General features: G+C 48.3%; 1 protein-coding gene and 1 long non-coding RNA gene across 3 annotated transcripts; one reads left to right on the top strand and one right to left on the bottom strand.

Moving 5' to 3' along the window:
* Positions 1-5,967: 5,967 nt before the first annotated feature.
* Positions 5,968-23,454, top strand: VSTM2B (V-set and transmembrane domain containing 2B). The gene is made up of 5 exons (XM_061364999.1): positions 5,968-6,444; positions 6,964-7,148; positions 8,630-8,659; positions 9,314-9,698; positions 22,766-23,454. Exons 1-5 carry the CDS (start codon positions 6,372-6,374, stop codon positions 22,852-22,854), a joined length of 762 nt encoding a protein of 253 aa, XP_061220983.1. The 5' UTR covers positions 5,968-6,371; the 3' UTR covers positions 22,855-23,454.
* Positions 22,021-24,550, bottom strand: LOC133218516 (uncharacterized). Of its 2 annotated transcripts, XR_009727185.1 has the most exons (3): positions 24,347-24,550; positions 23,575-23,793; positions 22,021-22,314 (listed from the first exon to the last, which is right to left on the bottom strand). It is a non-coding gene; the product is annotated as an uncharacterized LOC133218516 (long non-coding RNA). The 2 variants fall into 2 exon arrangements; XR_009727184.1 differs by lacking the exon at positions 22,021-22,314 and having other exon boundaries at positions 23,336-23,793.
* Positions 24,551-26,627: the final 2,077 nt, after the last annotated feature.

Below are 26,627 nucleotides of genomic sequence, written 5' to 3' on the forward strand. Positions count from 1 at the left end.
CACATGGTGTTTGTGCCTAATACGATTTTCCATTCTGTGCGTGTTTTATATAAGGCATAACATTCTGTTCTACTTTACTTTTTCTTGCATTCTGTTATTTTTTAGTATGAACTGGGAAGGCAGAGTTCCTGTGGACTTGCTGGTTGCACTGATTTAACAAAGGTCATGATTTTGGCTATATCAACAGCCAGATTCACACTGTCAACACCCATTCTCCTGCTACCTCTCTCATTGGCGGGCTACGTACTTAAATCCCTAACTGACTGCTGCAGTAACTTGTGTCCGTTGGGAGTATTCCTCTATGTTCTCACAGCTTAAGTGGCATTTATAAAGGTATTTAGTATAGAAAAAGCATATAAATTATTTAAAGCACAACAACCTTGAATATTGACTACCTATATAGAGAGAAAAATAGACCTATATAAAATAAAAATTTATTTTATGTTAAACTGTTATTAAAACAATTAGTCCTAGCAAAAGGCCCACAGGTGAGTGCAGGAAGAAGGAAAAGAAGTAGAAAAAGAGAAAGAAAAACTGAAAGAAAAAGGAAAAATAAATCAATGCTTCATAAGAAAATAAAACTTATTTCCCCACCTCTAGTTAACCAGGATTTATTTGCTTAGTGTCTGTGATGTTGCAGTAATTATACTAATTCTCCGGTCACTCACTGAGTCTCTCTTGAAAAACTGGATAGATGTGACTTGAATTTGTAATTCTTTTGATTTTCTAGCCTTGTATTAGTGGAGAGCCCAGCATGACGTGACCCTGGCAGTGCATAAGAGGAGAAAGGAAAGGAGAAACCACCTCAGCTCTTTTGAAAAGCCAAGCAAACTCCCCAGTTCCACACATGGGAAATGCTTATTTTTCTCCAACATCTTGCACATTGGCTCATCTCCTGGCCCTCTGCACTAGGAGGGGGCAGACATTGAGGCACTTGCAGTGCAGCGCACACAGAAGCACTTGAGGCCTGAGTGTTTGAGAGGCTGCTGCAGAGCTTGTCTGACTGTTGGTTTCTTGTACGGACTGTTTTCCATATGAGGTGCTGGGAGTTCTTGAAGGTCAATATATGTTAGTTTGCTGTGGGGGTTATTACCAGTTCTGAAGCCCAGAAGGAAACACAAAGTGCTGCCCCACTCAGTGGTGTTCTCTCTTCGACTACATGTTCCTTCATTCAGTAACAGTTTTATTAGCATTCTTTTTAAGTCTTATTGATAATATACTGGCTTTGATTCCCCATTAATTATACTGCCTTAAGAAGCTGATGAATTGTTGGGAAACTATTCTTAAAATTACTTGGTAGACCCAAATGGGAAGTGTTCAGAGTTTTGTCAAGGTGTTTATCTCTTTCAAAGAATGTCTCTATTACTTTTTCCTCAGAATGTGTTAATTTATAATCTATAATATATTATTTTAAGAATTATCTTTACATTATGAGATATTACAAGATAGTGATCTAATACAAAGATTCTGGTGTAAGTTAAATGCAAACATGTTACTCTCAAGGAGTAACAACAGCATGTAGGTAGGAACACTTGGAGACAATCAATTCTTGGATGACAATTTGCACGTTACCTTCTCTTGCCATCCTACACTTCTGTCCAACTGCTGGGCAGCCAGCATCGTGTTCGTCATTAAAACACGCTCTATGCCCTAAACTACAGGTAGATTTTACAATGTGAAGTAATATGATTTCCTGACTGCTTTTGATTTTGTTGTAAGTACGGTGTGCTAGAAGATGAGTTATTGCTGCACTATTGCAAATACATGTTGTCTTTTCCTTCCTTACATTCTTGTATGAGTCTCTCATACAGTTACATAGCTTAACAGGGAATACTGAATAAGCAAGCTAGATAAAATACAAACCAAGGCAATCAAAAAGGCATTTGCTGCATAAAGTGAGAGTTGTGACCAGCTTTGCACCTTAGCCAGAGTCACGGAAAGTAAAACGAAGTGTTTCGGCAGCAGTATCACCTGTCCGAAGTAAGGATGAGCAACCAAAGGTTAGCACAGTCCTACCGTTTGAACCTGGATTTCCTAATGTAAGTCCAGACACTTCTTTCACAAACACTGTGTCAGACTTCTGCCCATCACCTGGAGCCAGGAACAATTTCTAGGCAGCACAGCCCCTGCTTGCAGAGGGGAAACAGGGAAGTCACCATGTACATGGAGAACAATCCGGGCTCTCAACTGACAGCATTCCTGACCTTTTACAGACTTCTTGAGGGAACACAAAGGCAGTGTGGTTTGAGGCTGACTGGGATTAGAATTTGGGGGTGGGGAGAAGGGAGGAAAACTCAATTATACGTCTCGAATAGATGTTAAACCAGTGACATTTTAGAGGCACCCAGGCTGGCAGTTACCAGCCTGCTCTTATGAGCTACTCTGAGGCAGAAGCTCCACAGTGAAGGTCAATGTGCTGGAAGCACTGTGCACTGAGCATCATCTTCACAAAAGAGAGAAAGCATCTCTCTCTTTTGCTTTCCTTAGATTTGTGAGCTCCACCTTCACAGGAGTCCTTTGCAAAAGCATTTACTTCTTATCAGTAGGAGTAAAACGGCCACTCTGACTATGAAAACACGTCAGGGTAATGAGAAACATAAGAAGAAAAACCTTGACAAAAAGAGTAGTGTTGAACAGGGCTTATTTCCACCAGAGGATTTAGGGCAGAGGTAAAGGTTGCTAAAATACAGTAGGAACACCACATCACATGGAGCATGTTGTGGGATGTTCACACCAGCTCAAGGTAGATGTCTCATCACATACACTTTGTGTGTGTGAAATTGGGTGGTTTTGCATCTTTCTCCTTTCCAAAGGTGACCTGTGCTGGTTTAATTTCTGAATGTATTAACTCCAAGCAGCAGGGTATGACTTAAAGGCTCCTCAAGCAGCCATTAGAAAGAATTTTGGTTATTCAAATAGAGAGGTTACCAGTCATTTTAAAAAAGTACAGGGAGAAATGTTCTTAAATGTCATCAGCTCCACAGAGCTGGAATCACTTCAGGGATTCCATGAGCTGCCATAAAGCACGGTGCAGAGCAGCACCAGCACCAGCACTGTGCCACCCCCAGTCCTGCCAGCCCCAGTGCCTGTGCGAGCTTCAGGCCCTCGCCCCTGTCAGTGGGCACCCCCTGATCTCGGTGATGCTCCCACTCTTCACATCAGAGGGGGATTGGGCCTGACAATGGAACATGAGAGCAGGACTGATGACAAAGGTGACTGTCCCTTCAGGGGGAATTCTGCTGGTTTCATCCAATGGCTCCTTCAGACTTCTCCTGGTTTCCCTGGAAAGGTGCTCAGGAGCCAGGAAGAGGACTTCAGAGCTTCCCCCTGCCACCATCTCCTTGGGCATGGCTTTGGGACAAAGCCATGTGGATAGAGTGATGAAGAGTTCTGTTGCCAGAACAAATGTTCTTGCGTTTTGGCTTGTCCTACAGCAGAGAGAATACTCTCTACATAAATCTGGAAGCGGAAAGCTATGGAAATGGCATGGGATTTCTCCATAAAGACAGCCAGTTTCAGTTTGCCTATGTGTAAAATAGTTACCCCTGCCATGCAGCTTAATGTGACATCTGGGGCAGTTACAGCACGAAATACAGTCACCACCAAAACACAGCCTTTGCTTTAAGCACCCAAACGTCTCCCTGATTACACCGAGTGACTGGTGTGGATGATGCAGGTGTGGGTGATACTGGTGTGGATATCGATGCAATATCAGCAACTACAAAGGAAGCTTCTCCCAGTGGTATTCCGAACATTCCTCACCTGTGGAGGCAGTGACAGCTCCTGCACTGTGAAGTCCCTTTTGCAGACAGGACTGAATCAATAAATGACTTCAATGTTGCTATGATCCTAAGAGCAAAATGATTTGCACAGAGTACTTGCTAGCCGACATAGAGCACAATAGCCCCCATTACAGTGTTAGTAGAAGAGAAGAACGTAAAAAGAGTCTGTTATTACTCTAACTTCAGCCTGTGGAAAACACACTTGTGTTCCTAATGCCTTACTTTAATTGAACACAGAGATGTCAGTGCTTCAGTGCTCAGCTGCTACATATAAAATCAGATTTGGTGGGCAGTAAATACAGTAGAACTGAAGGTTTAATGTTATAAATTGAGGGATGCAGTCAAGATAAAACTGTCTTCACTTCAGCAATGCTATTACTATAATAACAACCTTAGATTTATTAAAACAGAACTAAGTTTAAATGCATTTGACTGTCCTTCTCATTTTTATTACTCACTTTTTATATCTAGGAAACAAAACTGACTTCACATGAGCTGCCTATTTTTACATCCCCAGCCTTTATGAATTTTCACAATGCCGCAATTTCAGAAGAAATTTTTAAACATCAATTTTAGTAAGAACTTCAGTAACAGTTTTTCAAATATGATATGTTACTAGTAATTTGATATAAAATTGATTGTGTTTTGATTCTCTTTATTCATCTGGAGTTTTCTAATCAATCCTGCTGCAGAGGGCACCAAGTCTTGGATTTGTCTCACTAGCAGGGACCCAGCGGAGCTGTTCTGGAGATTGACTGGAAACCTTGTGCTGCTAGACCTACCCCCAGCTACCCCCAGGCACCCCATAGGTACTCCCCAGCACACCTTTCCCTGTCTGCGTGGGGCCTGGAAGGAGAAGCACAACACGGGGACTCTGGCGAGTGCTCATAGAACTCACTGCAGTACTAGAGGGCTTGAGACCATGTCTGAAAAGAAACACTGACCGTAGAATCATAGAATAGTTAAGGTTGGAAAGGAGTTAAGGTGTTTCTTACTGTGTGAGCTTTTGGATGGGAAAGCAAATTCTAAGTGATTATTAGGCTATTTTATTAAGTGGCATTGAATAGTTACTACAATAAAGACTTTTATGATTGTTGGGGTTGCTGCAGCTGCCCAGTCAGCTGGGCCCTTCAGGCTCCCAGTAAAGACTGTGGAGAAAGGCCAGGAGTTGTCATGGACCTGCCAGAGGCCTGTCACAGGATTTAAATCACACAACCAGAGAATTCCAGACTGGCTTGAGTTAAAAGGAACCTTAAAGCTCATCCAGCTGCAGCCCCTGCTACAGGCAGGGACCCCTTCCACTGGAGCAGGTTGCTCCAAGCCCCTGTGTCCATCCTGGCCTTGAACACTGCCAGGGATGGGGCAGCCACAGCTTCTCTGGACACGCCTCAGCACCCTCACAGGGAAGAGCTTCTGCGTAAGAGATCACCTCAGTCTAAAACTACCGTCTCAGTTTAGAACCATGATACCATCAGTTTAAAATTCAGTTTAAAACCGTGATACCATCATCAGGAGGGCTGAAAATGCTCTTAAGAAAAAAAAAATAAAAAATCTAACAGGAAAACTGTTTTGGTGCAGTTTCAGCATTGTTCAGGATCACACAAATTTTCCTGAAACTCCCGGGTGGAAGCTGTGCTGCGGTTTGGTGGGAGCTGCCACAGCCTCCAGGCGTCCGCCCACCGGGCAGGGGTTAGCTGGGAGCCTGGATGCAGCACCCGTCTAAAAAAGGGTCCTATTGAGCTATTTGGAAAGAGGAATTTTCCAGGTAATGTGTTCCGGGCAGACCTCCGTATCCCCACCTTTTCACCCTGGTGCAGACAGAAACCACTGAAAACACAAAGGAAGCTTTCTGCAGACAGAACCCGCACCTCCCGGCGCGGCGGGGATTTACGGAGCTGAGCCTGCACCGAACGGTGACGTTTGGCGCCGTTTCAGCACAGAACAGGCGAACCTCTCACGACGGCCTCAAGCTCACGGCAGCGCAGACCCCGCGCGTCCTGACTGCGGCCGCCGAGCCCCGCGGCTGCCGCTCCCGCCGGTGCCTGCACGGGCTGCACTTGGGAGCGCCTCCGGCTTTTAACCAGGACGTTCCCGGGTTGCGCCCGCCCGGGGCAACTGCGGACCGGGCCCGGGGACCGCGAGGGTGGGGGGGAGCAGGCGGTGACTCGCGGCGGGGGCGGGGCTCGGGGCGGTCCCTGCCGCCGCTCGGGAGGTCCCCGCGCCGGGAGCGGAGCGTGGTCACGGTCCGGAGCCGGAGCCGATTTCCCGCGAGCGCCGAGCGCCGCCCCGCAGCGCGATGGGTGCCGGGGCACAGCCCCGCTTCGCCTGCCCGCTTGTGGGCAGCGGGAGCGCCCGCGCGGCGCGGGGCAGCTGAACCCCGCGGCGGTGGAGCGGGGAACGGGACGGGTTTGTTGCTGCCTTCCCGGGAACGCCGCCTCCACCCGCGAGTGAGCCCGAGCGGCCGCTGTGGATTTTACGTTCGCTTCCCCACAACCCGGAGCCGGTCGGGCTGCTCCGGCTTTCCGGGAAGGAGCCCAGGCGCTGTGCGATGGATTGAGCCCGGCCGCGCCCGCAGCACACGCAGGTGCGATGGGCAATCGGGGGCTCCGGGGCACCCTCCGCTGCCTGCTGCTGAGCGCGCCGCTGCTGCTCCTCGTCACCGGTGAGTCCGCAACTTCTGCCTCTTCCTTGGGGAGCCGCCGCTCCGGGCACCGCTCGGCAGCGGGAGCCGTCGGGGCTCGGGGAGCCGGAGGAGCTCCGGTAGCGGCAGCCGCCGCAGGCCCGTCCCCGCGGGAGGGGGCAGGGCGCGCAGAACAAGGTGTCTCTGTTGCGGCCGCAGCTGCCGGCAGCGCGGGGCCGTCCCCGCGCCGGATCTGGGGAGCGGGCGGCGGGACCCGGCTGTCCCCGCACCAGCCGAGGGCTCTCCCGGCAGGACCAGGGGCTCAAAGGCTTCTTCAAACGTCCCCTTTCCGCCGCAGCTGCGGCCTCGGGGGCAGGGTGGCGGGGGCCGGCTCGGCGCTGGCCCCGGTGCGCTTATCCTGCGGTCACCAAACTACGGGAAAGACGTGTGTCGGTGGGCACCCAGCCCTGAGCTGGAGCAGCTTGCGTTGCCCTGGAAAGGACTGATTTGTCTCTTAATCCCTCCCGTTAACTAGCCCTTGTAACTCTCTTCCCCTCCCAGCTACCTTTACCGAAGTTCCCAAAGATGTGACGGTTAGGGAGGGAGATGATATTGAGATGCCTTGTGCTTTCCGAGCCAGCGGATCCACCTCTTACTCCTTGGAAATCCAGTGGTGGTACCTTAAAGAACCAGCCAGAGAACTTGCACACGAATTAGCCATCAGTGTCCCTGGCAGCAGGAGCAAGGTAATGCAGTGCTATGGAGATCTCTCTCCATTGCGTGCAGCGTGGTCGGAGGGTGAGCAGATGAGCTCAGCAGTCCCAGAGAGCAGAGCACTTCCCTGCCCAATGCCAGAAAGCAGGTGGAGGCACCGGGATCCCTGACACTCCATGGAATGGAGGACAGGGCATGCACCATGGGCACTTTCGTGTCAGGAAACTGCATCAGTGCTTTAAGCATTGTAAATAGAAAATTATAAATGTCCTGCTGCAAGATCAGCAGTGAGGACCTGTGAGAGGCAGTCAAAAATAGATGAGCATGAAGTGGGGACAAGCAAAATCCAGTGCTTTTGTGGACTGAGCTTGTGAAAGGTGGGAGAGACTCCTTTCCTGTTGGCATATCAATCTGCATAGACAAACGCACAATTTCTTGGGGTGCCTGTACACTCTCTATATCTGGAGCTCAGCAAGACATTTTGAGACAGTCGGATGTGGCAATTAAAATGCATGAAGCACAGTTAAATCCCGCATTCCCTTTCCCCTCCCCCTAGCAAGCCGCCTTGCTTGAGGGTAGGCTCTAGTCTAAATTCTTCAGCTGCATTTCCCCAGCATAAACCTGCCCATCCTGCAGATTCCCCAGTTTAGGACACCTTGCTGTGCAAAACGGGGCTGTAGAACGGGTGGGGTGAAGCGGGACTTGAAGCCATGCCACCCCCTGCACAGGCCGTGTCATCTCCATCCCTGTGCAGCCCCCCTGCCAGCTCCCCTCTCTGTGGCTTGTTTTCCTGCAGAGCTCAAATAGAGATGCAAAGCAGAGATGCTGAGCTCACGCGATGCCGCCTAGCTGAGGAAAGTGTAAGTCAGTTGTCAGACAGGGAAGTAAATCGCTTGGATTTAAACGTCTTCTTTAATCTTATATAAAACCCCTGAGTTGCTTTCACAATAAACGATGGCAGGGCATGCCTGGAGAATAATGGCATCTTGCTGGGAGGCGCGTCGCCGGGATCCCTGGCATCGCTTGGGTTTACAGTAGTTGGCTGGAGACAAAAAATAACCAAGTATTAGGTGATCTGGCAGTAACATGCAGAGAGTGATACAGCTCCCAGGGTGTTTCAGGACTGAAGCTGTCCCTGAGCAGTGCGGGATCCAGCTTGCCCAAGCTCTGCACTGCTGGGCTAACACTGCTGGCAAAGTATCTCCCCTGGTGTTTGTCAGCAATGGAAGCAAGCACAGTGTGCAACAAGCGTTCCCCTGACTGTTGTTCTCACCCTTGGTGAAGGCAACACTTCCGTGGGTGCTGCAGGCACTTTACCGGGACTGTCCCCCCAAGCTGAGCACTGGTTTGGTGCTTTCCCATCACCTAGGGAGCTCCACAGCCACACACGGGTTGTGTTTATGGTTAGCACAGGGATTCCATGCCCTGTCCTTAAACTGCGCTGGGAATACGAGAGCATCTTGATGTGCTGGCAGAGCTGTCTTATCACCCTTTTTTTTTTCTGTCCCTTTAGGTGACAAGTAAGGATGCGACCAAAATCAGTGTAAGTGCAGCTCTTGCGGGGCAGCGCACCCTCCTCCCGCGCGCGTGGGGCCCCTGCGGGCCCCTCCTGCCCCGACACACGGGTGCCGCCGGGCTAGCGGCAGCCCCGCTCCTGAGTCACGCTCCTTCTCGCGTTCTCGTCTGCTGCTGCTTTCGCAGTCAGGTCTCATTCCTCACAAACCGGGGGCTGATGCTTGCCTTGCAGCCCGAGCTTAGCCACGTTTGGAAAGGACAGTGGGATGGATCCGGGGAGAAGTTTGCTTTTTGTCCCTGCCCTTTGCAAACCTCAGGCACCTTCGCTCCCGATCCTGCAGGATGTGGGTGCAGCTGTGCACCCCACTGTGGGGCACGGCCTGCACCGCTGTTGCGGCGGGGGTTGGAGCCCGCCCGGCTCCTGGGGGCGCTGCGGGACTCCGTGCGGGACTGGGCGAGGAGGAGGGAGCAGGGGCTGGTTCTGGATGGGGCTGCAGCAGCGAGGTGCTAGCCTGGAGTGTCCGGTGCGCTCGGTTTCGGGGGGATCAGCCCAGGCTCGGGGTTCTTGACCGCAGAAGACTCGTCCGTGGGGCAAGAGCGATCGCTGCCGGGCCAGCGGGGTCGCTGCAGGGAGGGGCAGGGGCGGGCCGGGGCCCATGCTGAGCCGTCCGCTCTTTTACAGACCGTCCGCGTCCAGGGCAACGACATCTCGCACCGGCTGCGGCTGTCGGGCGTGCGGCGGCAGGACGAGGGCGTCTACCAGTGCCGCGTGGCGGACTACAGCGACGACGAGACGCGGGAGCACCGGGCCCAGGCGCTGCTGCGCGTTCTGTCCCGCTTCGCGCCGCCCGACGTGCAGGCGGCAGAGGCCGTCTCGCACATCCAGAGCGGGGCGGCCCCGCGGAGGCACGGCCCCGCCGCCCGCGCCACGCCACCGCCAGGGCCCGGCAAGCGCCCGGCCCCACGGGAGGGCGCCGCTTCCGCCACCGCCCCGGCGGCCGCAGCTGCCACCTCGGCCTCGCCGACGCCCGGACAGGCCACGATCCTCCGCCAGCAGCACGGGTCAGGTAGGGGGGGCACGGGTCAGGTGGGGTGGTTCGGGTGGGACGGGAACTTAAAGCTGATCCACAGTCAGGAACACCTTCCACTGGAGCAGGTTTCGGCAAGACACATCCAGCCGGGCCTTGAACACTGCCAGGCATGGGGCATTTACCACTTACTTGGGCACTGGAGCTGCTCTAAGGTCTCCTCTTACGGAGCCTTCTCTTCTCCGGGATGAACCAGCCCAGCTCTGTTAGCCTATCTGTATAGCAGTGATGCTCGAGGCCGCGCAGCAGCTCCATGGCCCACCACTCAGTTTACGGCTGAGCACCACAGCGCTCTCAGTCACAGGTGGGACTATCACTGTGATGCTGAAGCTGAACCGCTAAGTAAATGTCCTTTCTTTACCCGAAAGCTCAGCCCTGCCTCACCAGCGGCCAATGCAGGGGCGGGGCAGGGGGGTCCAGGGGCAGGGTGGGGGGCCTGAGTCCTCTCAGTGGGTGCTGTGGGGTGGAGACCCCCCTTTCAGAACACCCCCACGCAGCTTTTTGGATGTATTTGAACATCAGCTGCAGCCTCCGGTGAGAGAAAAGCCTGGGCTGATGTGCAGGGGACTCAAACCCACTGGTCAGCCTCGACAGGTCTGGGCCGTGCATCAAGGCCAGGTGTGGATGGCCAATGCTAAGTGCTGTATAGTGAGCTCCACCTTTGCATTACTGGCAGGGTAAAATTTGAAGATTCTGTGCTCTGTAATGGTTTGCAAATGTAAAAGTTGCGCTAATGCTGATTGTCTGTCGGTTAATACTGTGTTATTATCACCACGTTACCATGTTACAGCTAGCTAGAGAAGGCTGTGGTAAACCTTCCTTTACACTTATGACAAAGTCTGGCTCAAAGAAGACAGCCTTAAATCTGCACTGCGAAGGTGTGCCACACTGCAGAGCTGTGGTGCTGCTCTGGCTGGGCTTCAGCTCCCTGCTCAGCTGCTGTCCCTTGGCTGATGCTGAGCAGAGGTCCCTGCCAAGCTGCCTGAGGGAGAAGGGAAACAATTTTGTGCCAGTGGCTGTGCAGGGAAGGCCGTGAGCGCCTCTGCACAGATTCATAATCCTCACTTGGAGTGTTCACACTTCTTTCTTCCTGATACCTCTTCACACTCCCAGGGCAAACATCGCAGGGTTTGGTGCATAGTGATGGGAATCAGCTGTTGATGGATCACTGTGACTTGTGGTTACTGCACAGGTGCTGGGTTTTATCTGGCCACTACCATTAGTTATTTCTGAATAATTTCGTTTCTTTCTCATGTGGAAATAATGTGTGAAAACTTGGGTTTACTCAAGTTGGCTGTTCATTGATGTCTTGTGGAAGACAAAGTGGTAATTTGTGAGGTTTAACTGCAGGTGCCTGTGGGCATATAAAAAAGCTCAGTTTGCTGAATTCACTAGCCTCAAAAATTTGAACTGGACACTGTAATGCTCATGATCTGCTGTTTTCCTGTTGGATAGATCTTCTTTCCTTCTAGAAGCCTTGGATTGGTTGTTGTTCCCATGTTTCCTCCTTCCACACACACCCTAGTGAGGATTCTTGCAATGCTTTCCATGCTGACAGTAGGTTAGCTTGAGGATTCACAGCTCTGTACCCTGCTGACTGAATCAGAGCTGATGTCGTGCCCATGAATTAAAACCAGGGTGGTGGAAGTGCAGTGGGCTCTGTTCCATCTCAACAGATGGGTGTGAATGTGTGCGCCAGGGCAGCCTGTCACATATGGCTGTTAGGGCAAGACCCCCTGCCCAGATCATCTAAACTTCAGTCTGTCCTGATTTTATCTATGTCTGTGGTTTGAGGATATGGCACTGCTGCATCATTTCTAGGCTGGATTAAATTCTGATAATAAATCACGAGCACTGTGGCCAGCAGTGGGGATAATGGAATGACTTAAATCGGTGGAAAAGGTAGTGGAATGCAGAAAAATATTTTGTGGAGATCTCCAGATGGAGGCTGATGCTAAGAGGGCTATGAAACAGACTAAACCAGAGTTTCCTGCTGTGCCATCCCTCCTGTGCACAGTGGTGTCTGTGAACGGTGCCACACTGGGACAGGTCCCAGTGTGGCAGGAGAAGGCTGAAGTCAGTGGACAGAGGACTCCTGTTGTGCACAGCACTGACTTAGTGAGGTATACACCAAATAAATACTAACATGGAAGCTGGTGTCATAAGGACTTGCAGGGACATCACCTGGTTTTGTGAGGAAATGGAAAGCTCAGGTATGCAGTGCTGTCACTCATGTTTGATAAGCAGTAGGAAGCAGTAAACTTGCTTCAAAATGTCTTAAAAGAAAATTACATTCTTGAGCTTCAGAGTTTTCCTTTTATATGTTAAAGTGTTGTTCTTCAGAGCTATTTTAGGTACAGTAATTATTTTTAATTTTTATTTTTATTTTTAATAATGCAGTGTCTTTATAGGGAATACTTGGGTTTAATTTTTTTTTTTTTTACCTCTGGAAACCAGAAGCCTTTCAGAGTTTGGAGTCCACCCCTTCCAGGCAGTGTCATAGCTGGTTTTCCACAAACTAGAGTCATCAAATCAAACTAAACCTTTGTTCACATGAATGTAGCAGACTGCAGGACCTAAACCTGTGTTGCTGGATGAGTTACGGGTATGCGTAGTAGCATAACACATGTGCTTCATTACCCTATTTTTGAGCTCTGCAACACATACGCAGATAAGTACTTGCACCAAATCTGTATGTAGTAATTGAATCATCCAGTACATTTAATCTCAAGTCTTTAGCGTCTGTAAGTCTTTTCATTGTACATGGGGATATTTCCTCTGTATAAAAGTACAAACGTGCTCAAACAATGGATTTGCCATCAGTGGTTAACACTTTCATTTATACACTGGAGAGTCCTTCCATAAAAGCTGGTGGCATGGCACAGCCATAGTGTCCTGCATGATCTGGGTTCTAATCCTCCTTTCCCAATATATCCAGTGCAGTAGGTTAGGGCCTCTCCGTGTTTGCAGTCCAGTAATGTGTTTGTAGATTAAATGGTGCTTCCGGACATGCCCACAATTCTCTTGTTGACTCTGTTGGGGTCCCAGCCATGCACCTTGGAAAAACTTGATTCTTTCCGTCTCCAGGTTGAAGTGAATCATGGACTTACTTAAATAACTGTGTCTGTTACTGAGATTCTCTAAAAGCACAGAGTTAAATCTGACAAACCAGGTAAAATCAAAATCCACAGTTTTGGAGATGTCATCTGAAATTGTGGTTAGTAGAAATTTGTGATCAACGTTATAGCATGTACAGGAATGGATCCAGTGTAATGGAAAAATTGCCCACTGTGCCAGAAATGCTGGTTAATTATACAGAATTTTATCTGCAGTGTTTAAACCTCAGTGCTGTGGTCTCAGGAGAGTCGCATTGATTACTGCTGTCTGCTGGTGAGGTACACTGACATGGAAACTGAGAATGTGTCACTTAGGCTGCAGGGAGGCAAAGATCTGCTGTTAAGATCATTGGGTTTAATGGTGTCAGTGAAGGAGCCCTTGTCCATTTGGTTCTAAAGGAAAATAATCTTTTCCTGGCTTTCATTTAAATATTTACACACAAATGGAAACTTTGGTTTAGAAGAAAACTGGGGTTAGAAAATGAAAGACTGCATGTACTGTTACTGTGTTTGGAAGTGGTCCTGGTTTTTATTGGGTAAGTAGGGGTGTGGGAGCATCACTGAGCAAGACACACAGTGTCTCTGTCCCAGGAGGTCTGGGATGGATGAAATGGACAAATGGCAGTACAAGCAGTGCTTAGCTTTGCTGAGTGTGCAGCAACTGTGAAATTAAATGCCAAAATTTAGTTTCAGCTCTCTTAAATTCAGGTCCAGCCTCGGTTATGAAACTTAACTTTGTTATCTAGTAGGTGAAGTAATAAACAAGGATCTTTGTGCTGACCTTCAGAGAGGCAAATTGCCTGTGTTAGATACTACCAAACTGTCTCCAAAACAGGCACTGTGTATTGGCTTGGGGGCAGTTTTTAACTTCTGAGCAGAATCTGGATGAGACATTGCAGCTTCCAAATTCCCTTTTATTTGTTTGATCTCTAGCCTCAAAGCTCTGAAGTGAAACCTTTAAATAAAATAAACAAGGATGGGAGTGTGAAACAAGAAACTCTGCTTCTTTATGCTTAGAGTGCCTAGGAAGGACAGAGACTTGTGTGTTATGCAGAGATGAAGTGCTCACAGCAAGGAAGAACGTAAGTCTTCACTTCACGCCTGTTCTGTTCTCCCCCCACCAAGCCTTTCATGTCTGAGGCAGAAACACGTCTGCTTGTGGGCTACACAGCCTGAGATAACAAAGCACCAGGTCGCCGTTCTGCAGTCTCTGTGCGTGCACAGCTCCTGTGATGCTCCTAAGAGCAGTACATGCCCAGGGTCAGGCTGTGGCAGGCTGCCTTGAGGCAGAAGACCACATGGGAGAGCGTTACCTCCATTGAGCCCTGGGAAGCAAAAGGTATGCTTCTGCAGCCTGGAGACAGGAAAGCAAACACACACTCTTTTCTCTGGGGTACGATCTGGGCTGTCGGAGGGGCTGTGTCTGAGTGGCTGTGGTTGAGTTCGGGTTAACTTTGGGTGAGGGCTCTCCTCGTTTTGTCAGAACTGGAATGAGACTGCAGGCTCACAGGAGGAGCAACCCACGCGGCTCATTAGTCTTTGATAGATGAACAGGGTACAAAATAGCAGGAAATGGAAGTCCCTGTGTTGCTGCTCAGCCTCCCTGCCTTTCCACTCGGAGTGCCTGGGTCTGCTTCACCCCTCTATGCTTCTGACGAGACCATGTATGAGTCGTGAGCTGTTGTTATTTGTAGTTAAATGCAACCTGGGTCACATCCCATTTTCCTTTACTTTAAAAGTAGCAAGACAGAGGCCATAACTGAATTACCAGGCTGACCTCCTAAATGTCACTGGATAATAAACATGCAAAAAGAATTCCCATTAAATACACATCAGTAGCACTTTAATATCTAGGCAAATTAGACTGCTTTGGGGACAAGTGAGGTCAAATATCTTCTTTTCTGTGTGTGCAATATGGATTATTTCCCAAACTGGATAGAAGCACAAATGGCAGCACCATGTCGCCTCATTACCTAGGATAGAAACAAGCAGTGCCAGGGTGGGTTTGTACTGTGGAAATGCAGTTGATTTGAGTAGCACCTTTCAGTGTTCTTGCGTGTTCCCAGAGGACAGACAAAACTGTGCTAAACTATGCCAGAGCCTGTGCAGTGTCCTTTACGAAATCTGAATACTATTTGAACTTCTTTAATACCTTCAAGTTATAGATGCAAAAATGGTTTAAAGAAATACTACTGAACACAATGAAAGGGGTATTCCAGGTCTTCCTAATGAAGGTGGAAGCTGTACCTGACATTGGTCTAGATTACTATGTAAGATGGATTCATTAGTGAGTGAAAATTTGGCATTTGGATGAGGAAAGGCTGAGTGTACCCATGTGTCTCGTTGCATGAACAAACAACATTTGGGGCAGGAATATATGTATAATGCCAGCCCTTTATCTGTGTTTTCAAGAGATACATTGCAAAATGGATCTTTACTAATCACTAACTTGGTCTGTGTCCTTCACAAGAGGTGGATAACTGTTACACGTTCCCCACCTCTGCTGTACCGGTGCGATTTTACAGATGTAAAGTAATGTTTGAGCTGTGTTGTGGACTATAAAGGTCCCTCATACTTGCCGTGGTGTGCTCAGCAGTCACAGCAGAGAGAAGTGTCCAGGCAAACTGGGGCTGGTTTTGAGAAGGTATCAGCAGTGGTGATCTGTGATTGCAGAGCAGACATAAGGCAGGATGTGCTCAGAAATGGCTCTTGCAGCAGTCCTGCCAGGAAGGTGTTTCTTGTTTTCATAGCAGGGAATTCTTGACAAGGCAGAGCCTGGCAGGGCTGTGCTGGCAGTAAAGGGGGGTTGTTTTGGGCTGTGATTGAGCTTTGCTGAAGCAGTTGGAATGCTGGCAGGTTCTGCGCTGCTGTTTGCGAGTTGTTTCTAAATGAGGTAGCGGCAGAGCTACTCCATGTGTCAATAATGGGCAGTTCTGGGGGGGCTGTGTTGGGAAAAACGGGTTCTTGGGGAACGCATCTGTCACAATAGCAACAAGCCAACAGCCGAGGCCCTGGGGGATGCTGCCCGCAGGAGCAGCCGTGCCCACACTGGGTCCGGAGCTGGGGGGCACAGGACCTGCAACGTGCCTCGTGTTACCTGGATCCGTGGCCTGGGCCAGGATGCGGAGTGGCCACACATGCACTGGAGCTGACAGGTGAAGATGTTGCACCCGGAGTAGTTAGAACTGCTTCACTGCTGCATCAGTGATGAGGTCGGTGTTCCGACCCGAATCCTGCTTACACCATGCAGCAGGAATCCCACATGTGAGAGGACCCAGAGGAATGTCCATGTCCATGGTTTCTCCAAATACCCCTTGCTGGCTTATCCTGAGGAGTTTGGTGCAGGGCAGTGCCTTCACTCAGCTGACATCTACCAAATAGCCACCACTGGGAAGGTGTGGAGGGTCTGTGGATTTGTGGGTCACTCCCAACATGTCACTGTTTGTATAGCAAAAAACCCCATGCAAACCACAGCCCCTACTGCTTTGTGAGGCACAGGTTCTCTCTGCAGCCATTTCCATGTGTCCTGCCCATGCTCTCAGCTCTGTTCTTTAAGTGTGGACGGGATAGGGTTATTTATCTAAGAAAAATCCTGAGATAATCTGCACTCAGATCTGCTTAACTTCGGTAATTCTGGTTGGAGTGATAATTACAACTACATTGGCAGCTTCCTCCTAATCCCAACCAAGTCAAAAAACACTCTAGAAGACACTGAAGTGAGATCTACGGTGTCTTGGTCTCTGTTTCTGGGTTGCAAATATTTGCAGCTTTTGTACCAGTTACAGAAGCAGAAGTCTGTGGTTCCTTCCAGTGTGGCTTTTATTACAGGTCTGTTCCTGAAGTGTCAACTTAGGGAGCGGTGTGCTCTTTGCAGCGTGGCTTTAGTCCTCCTGCTTACAGCAAAAAACTCAAGGGTACGACGCAGACCCACCTCAGCCACCAGGATTCTTCATTTCGTCATGGTGGGGGTGGTCTGAGTTGTGCTTTTTGCTGTTTGTGTAGATCCACATGCCATGGCCTTGCTCACACAGTGCTCCTGAGGAAAGATGTGTGGGGCTGGATGCGCATTTATCACCTGAACCACCACTAATTTAGTTACTTTTCTGTACGTGTTAGTTCAAAATTCATTTTCCACCAAATCACATTACAAATGATTTTGTATCTCTCATTATTCAGGTGTCGAGTGAAATAATGATGCTCAGTCTTGTGAAGTGAGTCTTAGGTCATGAGGCTGCAGAAAATTCTGGAAATAAAATAAATCCAGAGTTGCATCTTTTGGGTCTCTTGAATAAGATACTTGGTGAGAAGAGATCATCTCACAGATACCAAAGCAGAAATCTGTTGATGGGAATGTCTCAAAAGAGGGAAGTTCCTGGCTTATTTAAATGCAGAGCAGTGTGAAGTATTTAAGCTGTTGTTGGGGTTTGTATGACAGCTGTATAATCCATCTGTAATGAATGACTCTAAGTATCCAGGGTACATTCCTGTGCACCACCACCTCAGAGCAGCCATTTTCACAGCCCATTGTAGCCCTTGGAGGAGGTGGAGCAAGGCTCTGCACTTCTCTGGCTTTCACAGAGGGAACTGGGACTGTTGAGGGGAATGAACCAACTGTTCCATATTGTGTGTCCCTGCTTCTTGTCACTTGGGTGAAATGAGCTTTTACCAGCCTGTTGACAACAAAACTGCCTTTTCCTCTGGTAACCTAAAAAGCAGATACATTTTTTATAAAGGTCTAAGTATTTATTGCTCTTTACGTAATACACACTTCCAAACATTAATCAAACCCACCAGTTTATATGTCCCTCTTTCTGTATGACAGCAGCAGTGTTTGATACAAGATTGTCTTGCCACACAGATGTTCAGCAACTGTAGAACTGGAGCAGGTCCATTACCCATCTAATCATGTAGGTTATGTCTAGTAATGTCCTTATGACCCAGGAGGAAAAGGAAGAGCCCCCATGGAGGAGAGTTGAGGACTGGGCTGCTCCATGCCCTGTGTGTGTGTTTGGGAGGGATTGTCCATCGTAACATTTTGAGAACAACTTGGCCTTGATGAGTCCCGGTTGAAATGAGCCCTGATGAGACCCAGAACCCACCTCAGGAGCTGCGCAAGTCCTCAGGAGCACCCCTGAGTCCCCTCCGCCTCTGCCCATCCTGTCCTGGGCACTCGCACACATCAACTCCCTGCAGAGTACAGCAGCGCTTGAGGGAACGGACCTGCAGAAGGAACCCTTCTGTTTGCTGGCCCTCCTGTCAGAACATCCTTTCCTGTCTGCATCGTTCCCTCGTGTGGCTGCACCTCCTGCCCCTTGCCAGCCAAGTTGTTTTCTGATCTGTCCGTAGCCCCATGGTGCATGTGACCCATTGTTCACAGAATATGCTCAGACAGGGGCAGGGCGCTTGTCCATTCTGTAGTTTACTGTCTCAAAGTGGAGGTTAAGCACTTTAAAACCCTTGCTGGCATGGGTGAAGGAAGCAAGCAGGATCACTGGCTTATACCTGCGTGGTTGTGTAGAAATAAGTATGTGTGCTGGCTTCTGTGAGGCATATTTTTGAGATGGGTTATGGAAAGCTGCTCCAAAATCCAGTGAATCGTAAATAAAAATGTGTGATGGGTGGAAAACTAATTCTGCATTGTGCCTTGTAGGTGCTCAGTGGTGAGCAGATCCCACGCAGTCACCAGACATCTGGGAAGTCATCATGGCCAAAAAGAGCAACACCAGAGGGCAGCTCTGGAGCTGTATCTGGTTGTGCCTGGGCATGGTGGCACATGCCCAGCAATGGGGTGGCCAGGAGCAATGGGTGCAGCGCAGTTGTGTAGTTATGTATAGAGCTCCATAGTCCTGTGTTCTCCTTTCAAAAGAATCATGTTGTGCTCCGGGTTTGGCTGGGAGGGTGCTGAGTTTAGTGCAGGCTTCTCAAGAACCAGCAATGGGTGAGGAGCAGTTACAGCCCTTAAACCCAGTAGCAAAACTGCAGCATTGGATTGTGCTGTATTTCCAAGTGGAAGAAGGATTTATGCAGCTTATAAGATGATGTCTCAGGCTGGGGAGTAATGCTAATGTGGTGGAGCTTATTACCTCTTCAGTAAGTGTAGAGTGACTTTAATGATGGTGTCATTTTAATTAAAAACTTCTAAGAAGATCTTAGATCCGAGGTTTGTTAAATTCCCTTCAGTTCAGGGGAAGGGCTCCAATGTGTGGCACTGAGAATTTGTTTTGTCTGAGACATTATTGCCTTTAATGAGCCTTGACCAACAGCCCATATAAACCCCTGGTTTTGCCATACATACAAGGCTGCCAGAGCGTTTTATCCAAGAGTATGTCTCAAGCACAGTCTGAGGTTTCTGTTCTGAAAGGCTCAACCCGTGAGGTTAATTGTTTAGTTGTTAATTGGATCCTTCACCTCTTGGTGAAACGCCAGGTTTAAAAATGTGTTTTACTTGAATGTTGCTCTCTGGGGATCAGGCTGAGGCTCCCAGGTCACTGCCTAAAGGCCGGACAGAGAAGTGCCCATTGCGGAGCCAGCTGGATCCCTGCTCCAGCAGCAGCCAGGCTGTGGCTGTTATCCTGTCTCCCAAGGAAAACAGGCCATTGATGTCTTTTACCTTTTGATATATACAGGCCGCTGCATTTTACCACCACCTCCGAAAGAGACATCAAGGGACTTCTCAGATTCTTTCTAGGAAGAAAAATAGGTAACTGCTGGAAACACACTTTGGCCATTGGTTAGGTATAGCTTGTAAAAGAATCTTCCCATTTTCTCTCTGTGTCACAAGTCTCTTGTTTAGTTAATGTTTGTTTTGAATTAGATGAACTGTTTTAAGTCAAACTTTGATGAATGCTTACACAAAACAAATTACTAAATAGAAAACTACAGTAAAACATGTTGTAAATCGAAAAGAAGGATGAGTGATGCCAGAGAGCAATTCACCATCCAGGAACTGGATGTTCTGTTACTGTTCTGCTTAGTGTCAGAGCTTCCCTTCTAGCCACGTGCATATCAATGATCTAAAAGCAAAACTGGAAATCTCTGTTGTGATAAGTAAGCTTGCAATAACAAAATGAATATTCAAAGTATAAATATTTTCTTGTAAGCATCTGTAAGGAACTGTGTGCTGCTAGTCCAAAGTCTCTGGGTAGAAACTCCCTGGTCTCAGATGGAGGTTGGTGACCCATCACGATCCTGGTGCTCAGCACCACATGCTGTTTGTTCATATCTACAGGGGAGCAATTCCTTCAGTGAACGTTAAGACCAGACTAAGTCCAGCCTGTTTATGAGCAATACTATGGATAATGAGAAGGGTTTGGGTTAACTAAACAGGGAGAAGTCACTGGAAATTACATTCCTTGTCTAATTATATTCAGAGGGAGAATTCTGAAGGTCTGTGTGTGTGTGCTTCTACTGCCTGAACTCTTGGAGGAGAATAACACTGAGTAAGTGTAGGAAAAAAAAGAAGCTTGCATTTGGTGTTCAGTAAGAATAATTGCTTTCAAGTAAATTTGTAAATTATTTTGTTTAACTGTTGAGATTGTTAACAGAGTCTGAATTCATTAGAAGATGGAGAATGTAGGTTAAAAACCATGGCAATTTCTAGAAAAGTCAAAAAGTTCAGACTGTTGCATTAATTCCCAGTTCTGCACTGAGATTTAAACTAAAACTGGCACCTGAAGGTGAACCTGTCATGGGGATGGTGTTGGTAATGAGCACACAGCTCCTGCATGGAGCTGTGATGAACGCTGCTTCCCATTCAGAACAGAAACAACCCTGACCCACCACGGCCAGCGTGATGGGTGTAAGAGTGCTTGAGCCACAGGAGCCCGTTTCTGCAGGTTTTGTTCCTGAGCGTTTCCAGGGGATTCCCCTGCACAAAGGCGCAGTTTTGTTCCAGTAGCGGCATCTCCCCCGCTCCAGTCCTCTTCACGGAGAGAACAAGATCAGGGGAGCAGCGGCTCTCGCTGCCCTCGGGTTTGAGCATAATAAATATGCGGGGTCCGATCATTGCTGCGGTGCTGGGTAGGTGTGGAACGGGCACGGGGGATGGTGACAGCCCCTGTGCCGTGTCCCGGGAGTGAGAGGAGCCGTCTGACAGCCTGGGAACGGGGATGCGCGGGTCGTTGTGTGGGTGCTGCCGTTTGTGAGCAAGCAGCCTCTCACCGAGCGCACACAGCCCATCAGACAGACACAGGAGGGGGTTTCACCTTCAGCCTGCTCAGTGAGGAAGCTGTTCTCTCTTGGTGCAGGGGGATACGTTGCTGGGGTTCTACCCTTGTGGAAAGGGTACGATGTGTTTGTGAAGCGACTCTGTTTCTGATGGAGGGGGGAGGTCCCCGAGGCTGGGGAAGGGCTCTCACAGCCCTGTTTGCGCCCAGGCTGGCAGAGGGTGTGCAGCATTGGCATCAGCACAGGCAGGGCTCCTGCTGTCTCACCCACCCTCCCGGCACAGGGAGGGGATGCAGGGACAGAGCCCCCCGTGCACCCCGGCTCCGCAGGGCCGGGTCCTGGGGCAGGGAGGACGAGCGGAGCTTTTTGAGCACCCCGGGCTGGTGATGCTCTGTCCCGTGTGCTGGCCGGACCCTGAGCTGCAGCAGCTGTGGTGAACCTCCCTGCACACACTTCTGCTGTCCTTATGGCAGGACTTCAGCGAGTTACTCCTTCAGTTACCCGCGTTAATTGTGTTTGTTAATGATCTTCAGCTTTAAAAAGAAAAATCCTGCACCCTTCTTAATGCCTTGCTGTGGCTACATAGGCAGCCCTTAGCCACGTGTTTGTGCATGCAAGGATTTAATTAAAACCTTAATAACTAAGTAATCTCCACACAGTCTAGGCATGTAAGATAGCGCTGTGGGGACATTTTGGGAGTTCCTCAGTTACCCACCACATTAATGTCAGGTATTTTTTATGCTGGATAATAATACCCCAGCTTTGCTGGTGAGGCATGTATAGAGGCTGGGGCAGGCGGAACAGCCAGCCCAGGAGCAGCGGGTTACTTGAGAGCTGCTTGACGTATGTCCTTTGGTCATGCCACAGCTGAGGGAGACTCACAGCTCCAGAGACCAACTGAAGTATTCACATAAGGGTGCCTGAAGAGGGTTTCCTCAGACGAGGCCCAGCTCCTTTCTCAGAGATACTGAGCACAAAATGCTTTCACACTTTGCATCGGCAGTCACTGTGCTGGTGGTGTCAGGACTGCAGGCACCAGCTCCTCCTGCAAGCAGGGGAGAGGGGCTGGGCCGGGATGACACACAGTAAATGCCTCTCTTGGTGAACAAGTACTCAGTGTGTCTGTGAGGCAGGGACAGCCTGGTTAGCTGCAGTATGGCCACAGAGGCCACTCTGTGCCAGAGAACCTCACCTCGAGGGAGCTGGAGCCGTTTTGTCCTTCATGGATGTGGACGTTGACGCCCTGCTATGTCCCACTGCACTCTTGTCTTGCACCTCCTGTGCACGTTTTTAATGTAAAATTCTGCTCTTTCCTGTGAAAGGCAAAGAAGACGTCAAGGTCTTCCTGTTCCCATTCCAAATGAAATGTGCTCATGTCCTGTTAATCAAGGAGTACAGCTGCAGCATTTGTCATTCCCCTTTGAAGTAGGGGGTGGTTGATACCTGCCATTTCTCAAGAAACTATATGCCAGATTAAGGTGTATTTATAGAAATCTCAATTGCTAGTAACTTGGCTGAAGCCAAGTTTAGGCGTACCATTAGTAATGCATAATGAGATGCCCTAAGTGGAGTGAGATTTGGGAGGGGGAAGAGAAAGCTATTTGAATTGGATAGCTTGAGGATGCTGTTTTACTATTAAAATTACGCTTCTGACCCCTGACTCTGAAGTGATATAAAAAAAAAATCTAAATTTCTCTTCTGCATTTAATCTTCTATATTAGACAAGATAAAGAATAAAATCTTTCTCCCTTCTTTCTGTTCTAGGTACAGGACCTAGTTATGCTACAGATCCACTCCTCTATATGGCCCTCTTACTACTGCATCAGCTTGTACATTTGTTAGTAAACCACTGATCAACTGCTTCCTCCATTCTCTGCAGCCAAGAACCTATTTAAACCTGAACAAACTCCTGACAAACAATACCTGCGGTTTTAAAGATGGACAGAAAGAGACTGCAAGCAGCATGACCAGTTCTCTGTAGGGGATAAACATATTTTTGGGGATGTCACAGAAAATAAACCACTTAGAATAATGCATCTAGTTTCCAGACTCTCTGGTGTAAAGCCCTGCTCTGTGCATGGCACTTTTGATTTCTCTGTTTTAATGTAATGTTTTTTCTTTTCTAAACCTTCCCTCTGACTCTTCATTTTGCACGAACTGTTGAGCAGTTACCACAATATGTAAAGATGTTGGGTCAAAGCCTTCCCTAAAAAAGGAAATATTTTTAGTAGATTGTTGTGTTCTAGGTTTTTTGGATTTCCTTTTTCTTTTTTAATTAAATTATTTCTTTTGGAGACATTTTAATTAAAAAGGTACATCTTACCATAATTAATATTCACTGTCAATAATATTTATTTTTAAATGAAGATGATTGGAAACAAGGTAAGACGTTTGTTTATAAACTGTATTGTATATTGCTGGATAACAGTTGAATAAAAAGATTTTGAAATAAAGTTTCTCCAGATGCATGTCCCCTTCCTTGTGCCTGGAGCAGCCTGAGGGCATCAGGGCTGTGTCCCTTCCCTGCCTTGGCGCAGTACAGACAAGTGAGGAAAGGTGCATCACAAACAAACCTGAAGTGAAATCAGCTACTTATTGCACCCCTCTACAGTCTGCCAAACCCTGCAGAGGGTGCTGACACACCAGCCGGGGCTGCATCTCCTTGTGCCCACACCAGTTATCTCTGGGCTATGAGTGCCAGATGTGGCCAGGTGGACAGGGGCATGGTGCAGAGCACTCAAGGTAAGTTGCTGTGGTTTTCATCAGGCCTCCTGAAGAAAGGTGAATCAAGCCTTGAAAAAATAAAAGAGAAATGAATCAACCCGGAGTGTTTATTCCCTAGGGCTGGACCTGATATTCAAAATCACATAGTTGTCATTTGTGTTACCAAGTGAGGTGTCCTCTACTGGGGTGAAAGGCTTTTTTTACAGTAAATACAGGAGTTATTTTCCCGTTCCAGAATGCTTGGGGTTTAAGTGAGATAATGGGATAACTTGGTAAAGAAACATGACCTTCTTCAGATGAATTTAGTGAAGTACTTTGAAATATCCTCTGCTACCTGTGATTCTTATCCTTTCATTTGTGTCGCATTTCAGAAAGGGCCTTAATGTGGAAATGGGGGTAGCCACTGCGCCAGCAGGACTCTGCTGGCAGAAGCTGTGGAACAGAAGCAGGACATACCACTGCATCACCTCATACCCAAGGTCTTCTAGGAGGAGCGCAGGAAAGGAATTTCCATTCCTCAGATAGTCAGAATTTGCTTTTCTAGGACTACCAGTAACAGTGAGGGATTTGTGCCTTTCACATCACACTGGGTGTCAGCCAGAAGGCATCTGTGTTTCATACCTGCTACTACAATGCAGTAATAAAAGTCCTCTTGTGCTGAGGCAGACTCACCAAAGGTGTTAAAGTCTTCATAAGGATGTTCATCCCCTTAATGGCAGCTATAGCATCCCCTGGATTGAGGAATCCATAATCATCCCACAAAAAGAGGAACTGCTCTTCATAAAGCTTGGGGAGGTAGTGGTTGCAAAGCTGGAAGTGCATCAGAGGTGAAGACCATGGTGCTTGGCTTCCATGTGCTTGGGAGGGCGAGTCTTCAGTAACCTGAAAAGACAGGTGGAAAACAAGATTTCCATGTAGGACCGTGCGTGAATCAGCTTCAGTATTCATGTCTGGGAACACGCTCAAGGACAGTTACTCAAGCAGTGCTACACGTGGAGTGTGGAACGTCACCAGAGCTCTCATCCTTTGAGTCGTGAAACTCACCTGGGTTTGAACTGTGCCTCATCAGCTGCTGCCTTTCCTCAAGGGCAGTGAATTATTTCTCAGTGACTTGTCTTCCTCCTAAGGAAGAGAACCCAAACACATTTTTTCACAAGAGGAAGAAAATCTGCCTGAGTTTATGTAGAGAAAAGGCTGATGTCTGAAGAAGTGCAGTGTCTGTGGTTCAGCTGCAGCCCTCCCCAGCATGGTCTCTTAGTAAATATACCTCTTTTGTTCTGATACTTGCGTTTCATTACTTACAGAGTACATAATGTCTTGAACTGCATACAGAAACCAGGGAAGGAAATACATCATCCTGCACTTGTCCTTCCCTTGGTGTTGTAGCCTGTTTCCTGCACAGGGATGTGGCAGCAACTGGGACTTGGTTGTGCAGCGGCAGGAACAGAATTATCAAGGTTTTTTAGACTTTCATCACATTAAGGGTGAAAAAATACTAAATCTGCAACTAAAAATTAACTTTTTTTCTTATCCTTTTTGAGATCAGAATTAAGTGTACCACAGTAGGAATAACAATTCTTACACTCTAATTCACTATAAAACTTCACAAATACTAAACAATAATCTGAGGATTTGATTTAACAAAATCCTAACAAGAGCAAGAGGCATCCTGCACGCATGCACACTCATTCCCAGCACACACAGGATAACTTCAGCAAGGGAGCAGCCATAACTTGGCTGTACCTTCACTTTGCTATATTTCAGCCTTCAGAAATAGCAGAATGAGTTCTCCGGGTTTTGGGTCCTGGTTTCCACATCTGGGCCAGCATTTTTTGCAAAGCACACAGCCAGTGGGTGGCCCCATATTTGTGTAGTGCAGGGGAAATAACTGCCTAAAGAGGAGGCTGCAGCTCTTGGTACCATAACTGGTCTTTACAAAGCACTTAAAGGAATGAGAAACATTTTGATGCAAAAAGTAAATAATTTGGAAGCTTATTGCTTGTGAGTGTGTTGAGGACTTCTGATAAAACATCTGTCCTTGAGTGCTCGCTCTTCTGAAAAGGGCAACTGCCTCTCTGCTGCTGATTGTATTTACAGAGGGCAAAGTGAGGTTTTGCTGTACCCTTAATGGACAGAGGCTAGTGGCAAATCTTGCTCTTTCATAAATCTCTGCATTCGTTGTGGTGTCTGCTGTCAGAATCAATTAGGAGTAAGTGCTCAGCCTGCAGAGGCAGAGGAAGGCAGCGAGTCTCCTGCAGTGCTCTGTGGAGGTGGGCAGAGAGTGCTATGGTTGGGGGCCCTGGGGACACAGCTCTTGTCCTGCATGGGGCCAGCACACCAAGCAAAGCTGCAGCCCTGGGCTGGGAAGTGAGTGATGGCAGCTGGGGCCAGAGCCGAGTCGTCTATAATATAATCATAAGGAAACACACATTGTTCCTGAGAGAAAATCAATCGAACTTTGCACTTTTCCTTGTAATATTTCCAGCGTGTGCCACCAGCCATGTTTGCTCACAGTTACACTGCTATAAATTCACTGCCTGCTACAAAAACAAATGGATTTACAGTGGTGTAACAGAGCCAGTGCTGAAGCCGTGTACATGTGAAAAAACATGGAACAAAAGCAGTTGTACAGCACAGGTGACCTTCAAAGTACCAAGACTTGGAAAGTAAAAAGCAAACTTACCTGTTCCCTGTGTGCTCCCCGGAAGAGGCCGCATGTGGTCCCCACAGCATCCCTGTGTGCGGCACAACGCCAGGGCCCCACTGAAGGGAAGGCGGGCGAGCGGCCTCTTGCTGTGATGGAGCACACAGGAGACTGTCTGACCATGGCAGTTTTCATTGCCTGCATAAACCATGCAGGAGCCCAGCCTCACTCAGAATTAGTGAGTAAATAATGTGCTCC

Source organism: Neopsephotus bourkii, unplaced genomic scaffold (assembly GCF_033783945.1).
Source record: "Neopsephotus bourkii isolate Nb327-2 ecotype Australia unplaced genomic scaffold, CSIRO-AGI_Nbou_v1 NB_1266, whole genome shotgun sequence".
Classification (NCBI taxonomy): Eukaryota; Metazoa; Chordata; class Aves; order Psittaciformes; family Psittacidae; genus Neopsephotus; species Neopsephotus bourkii.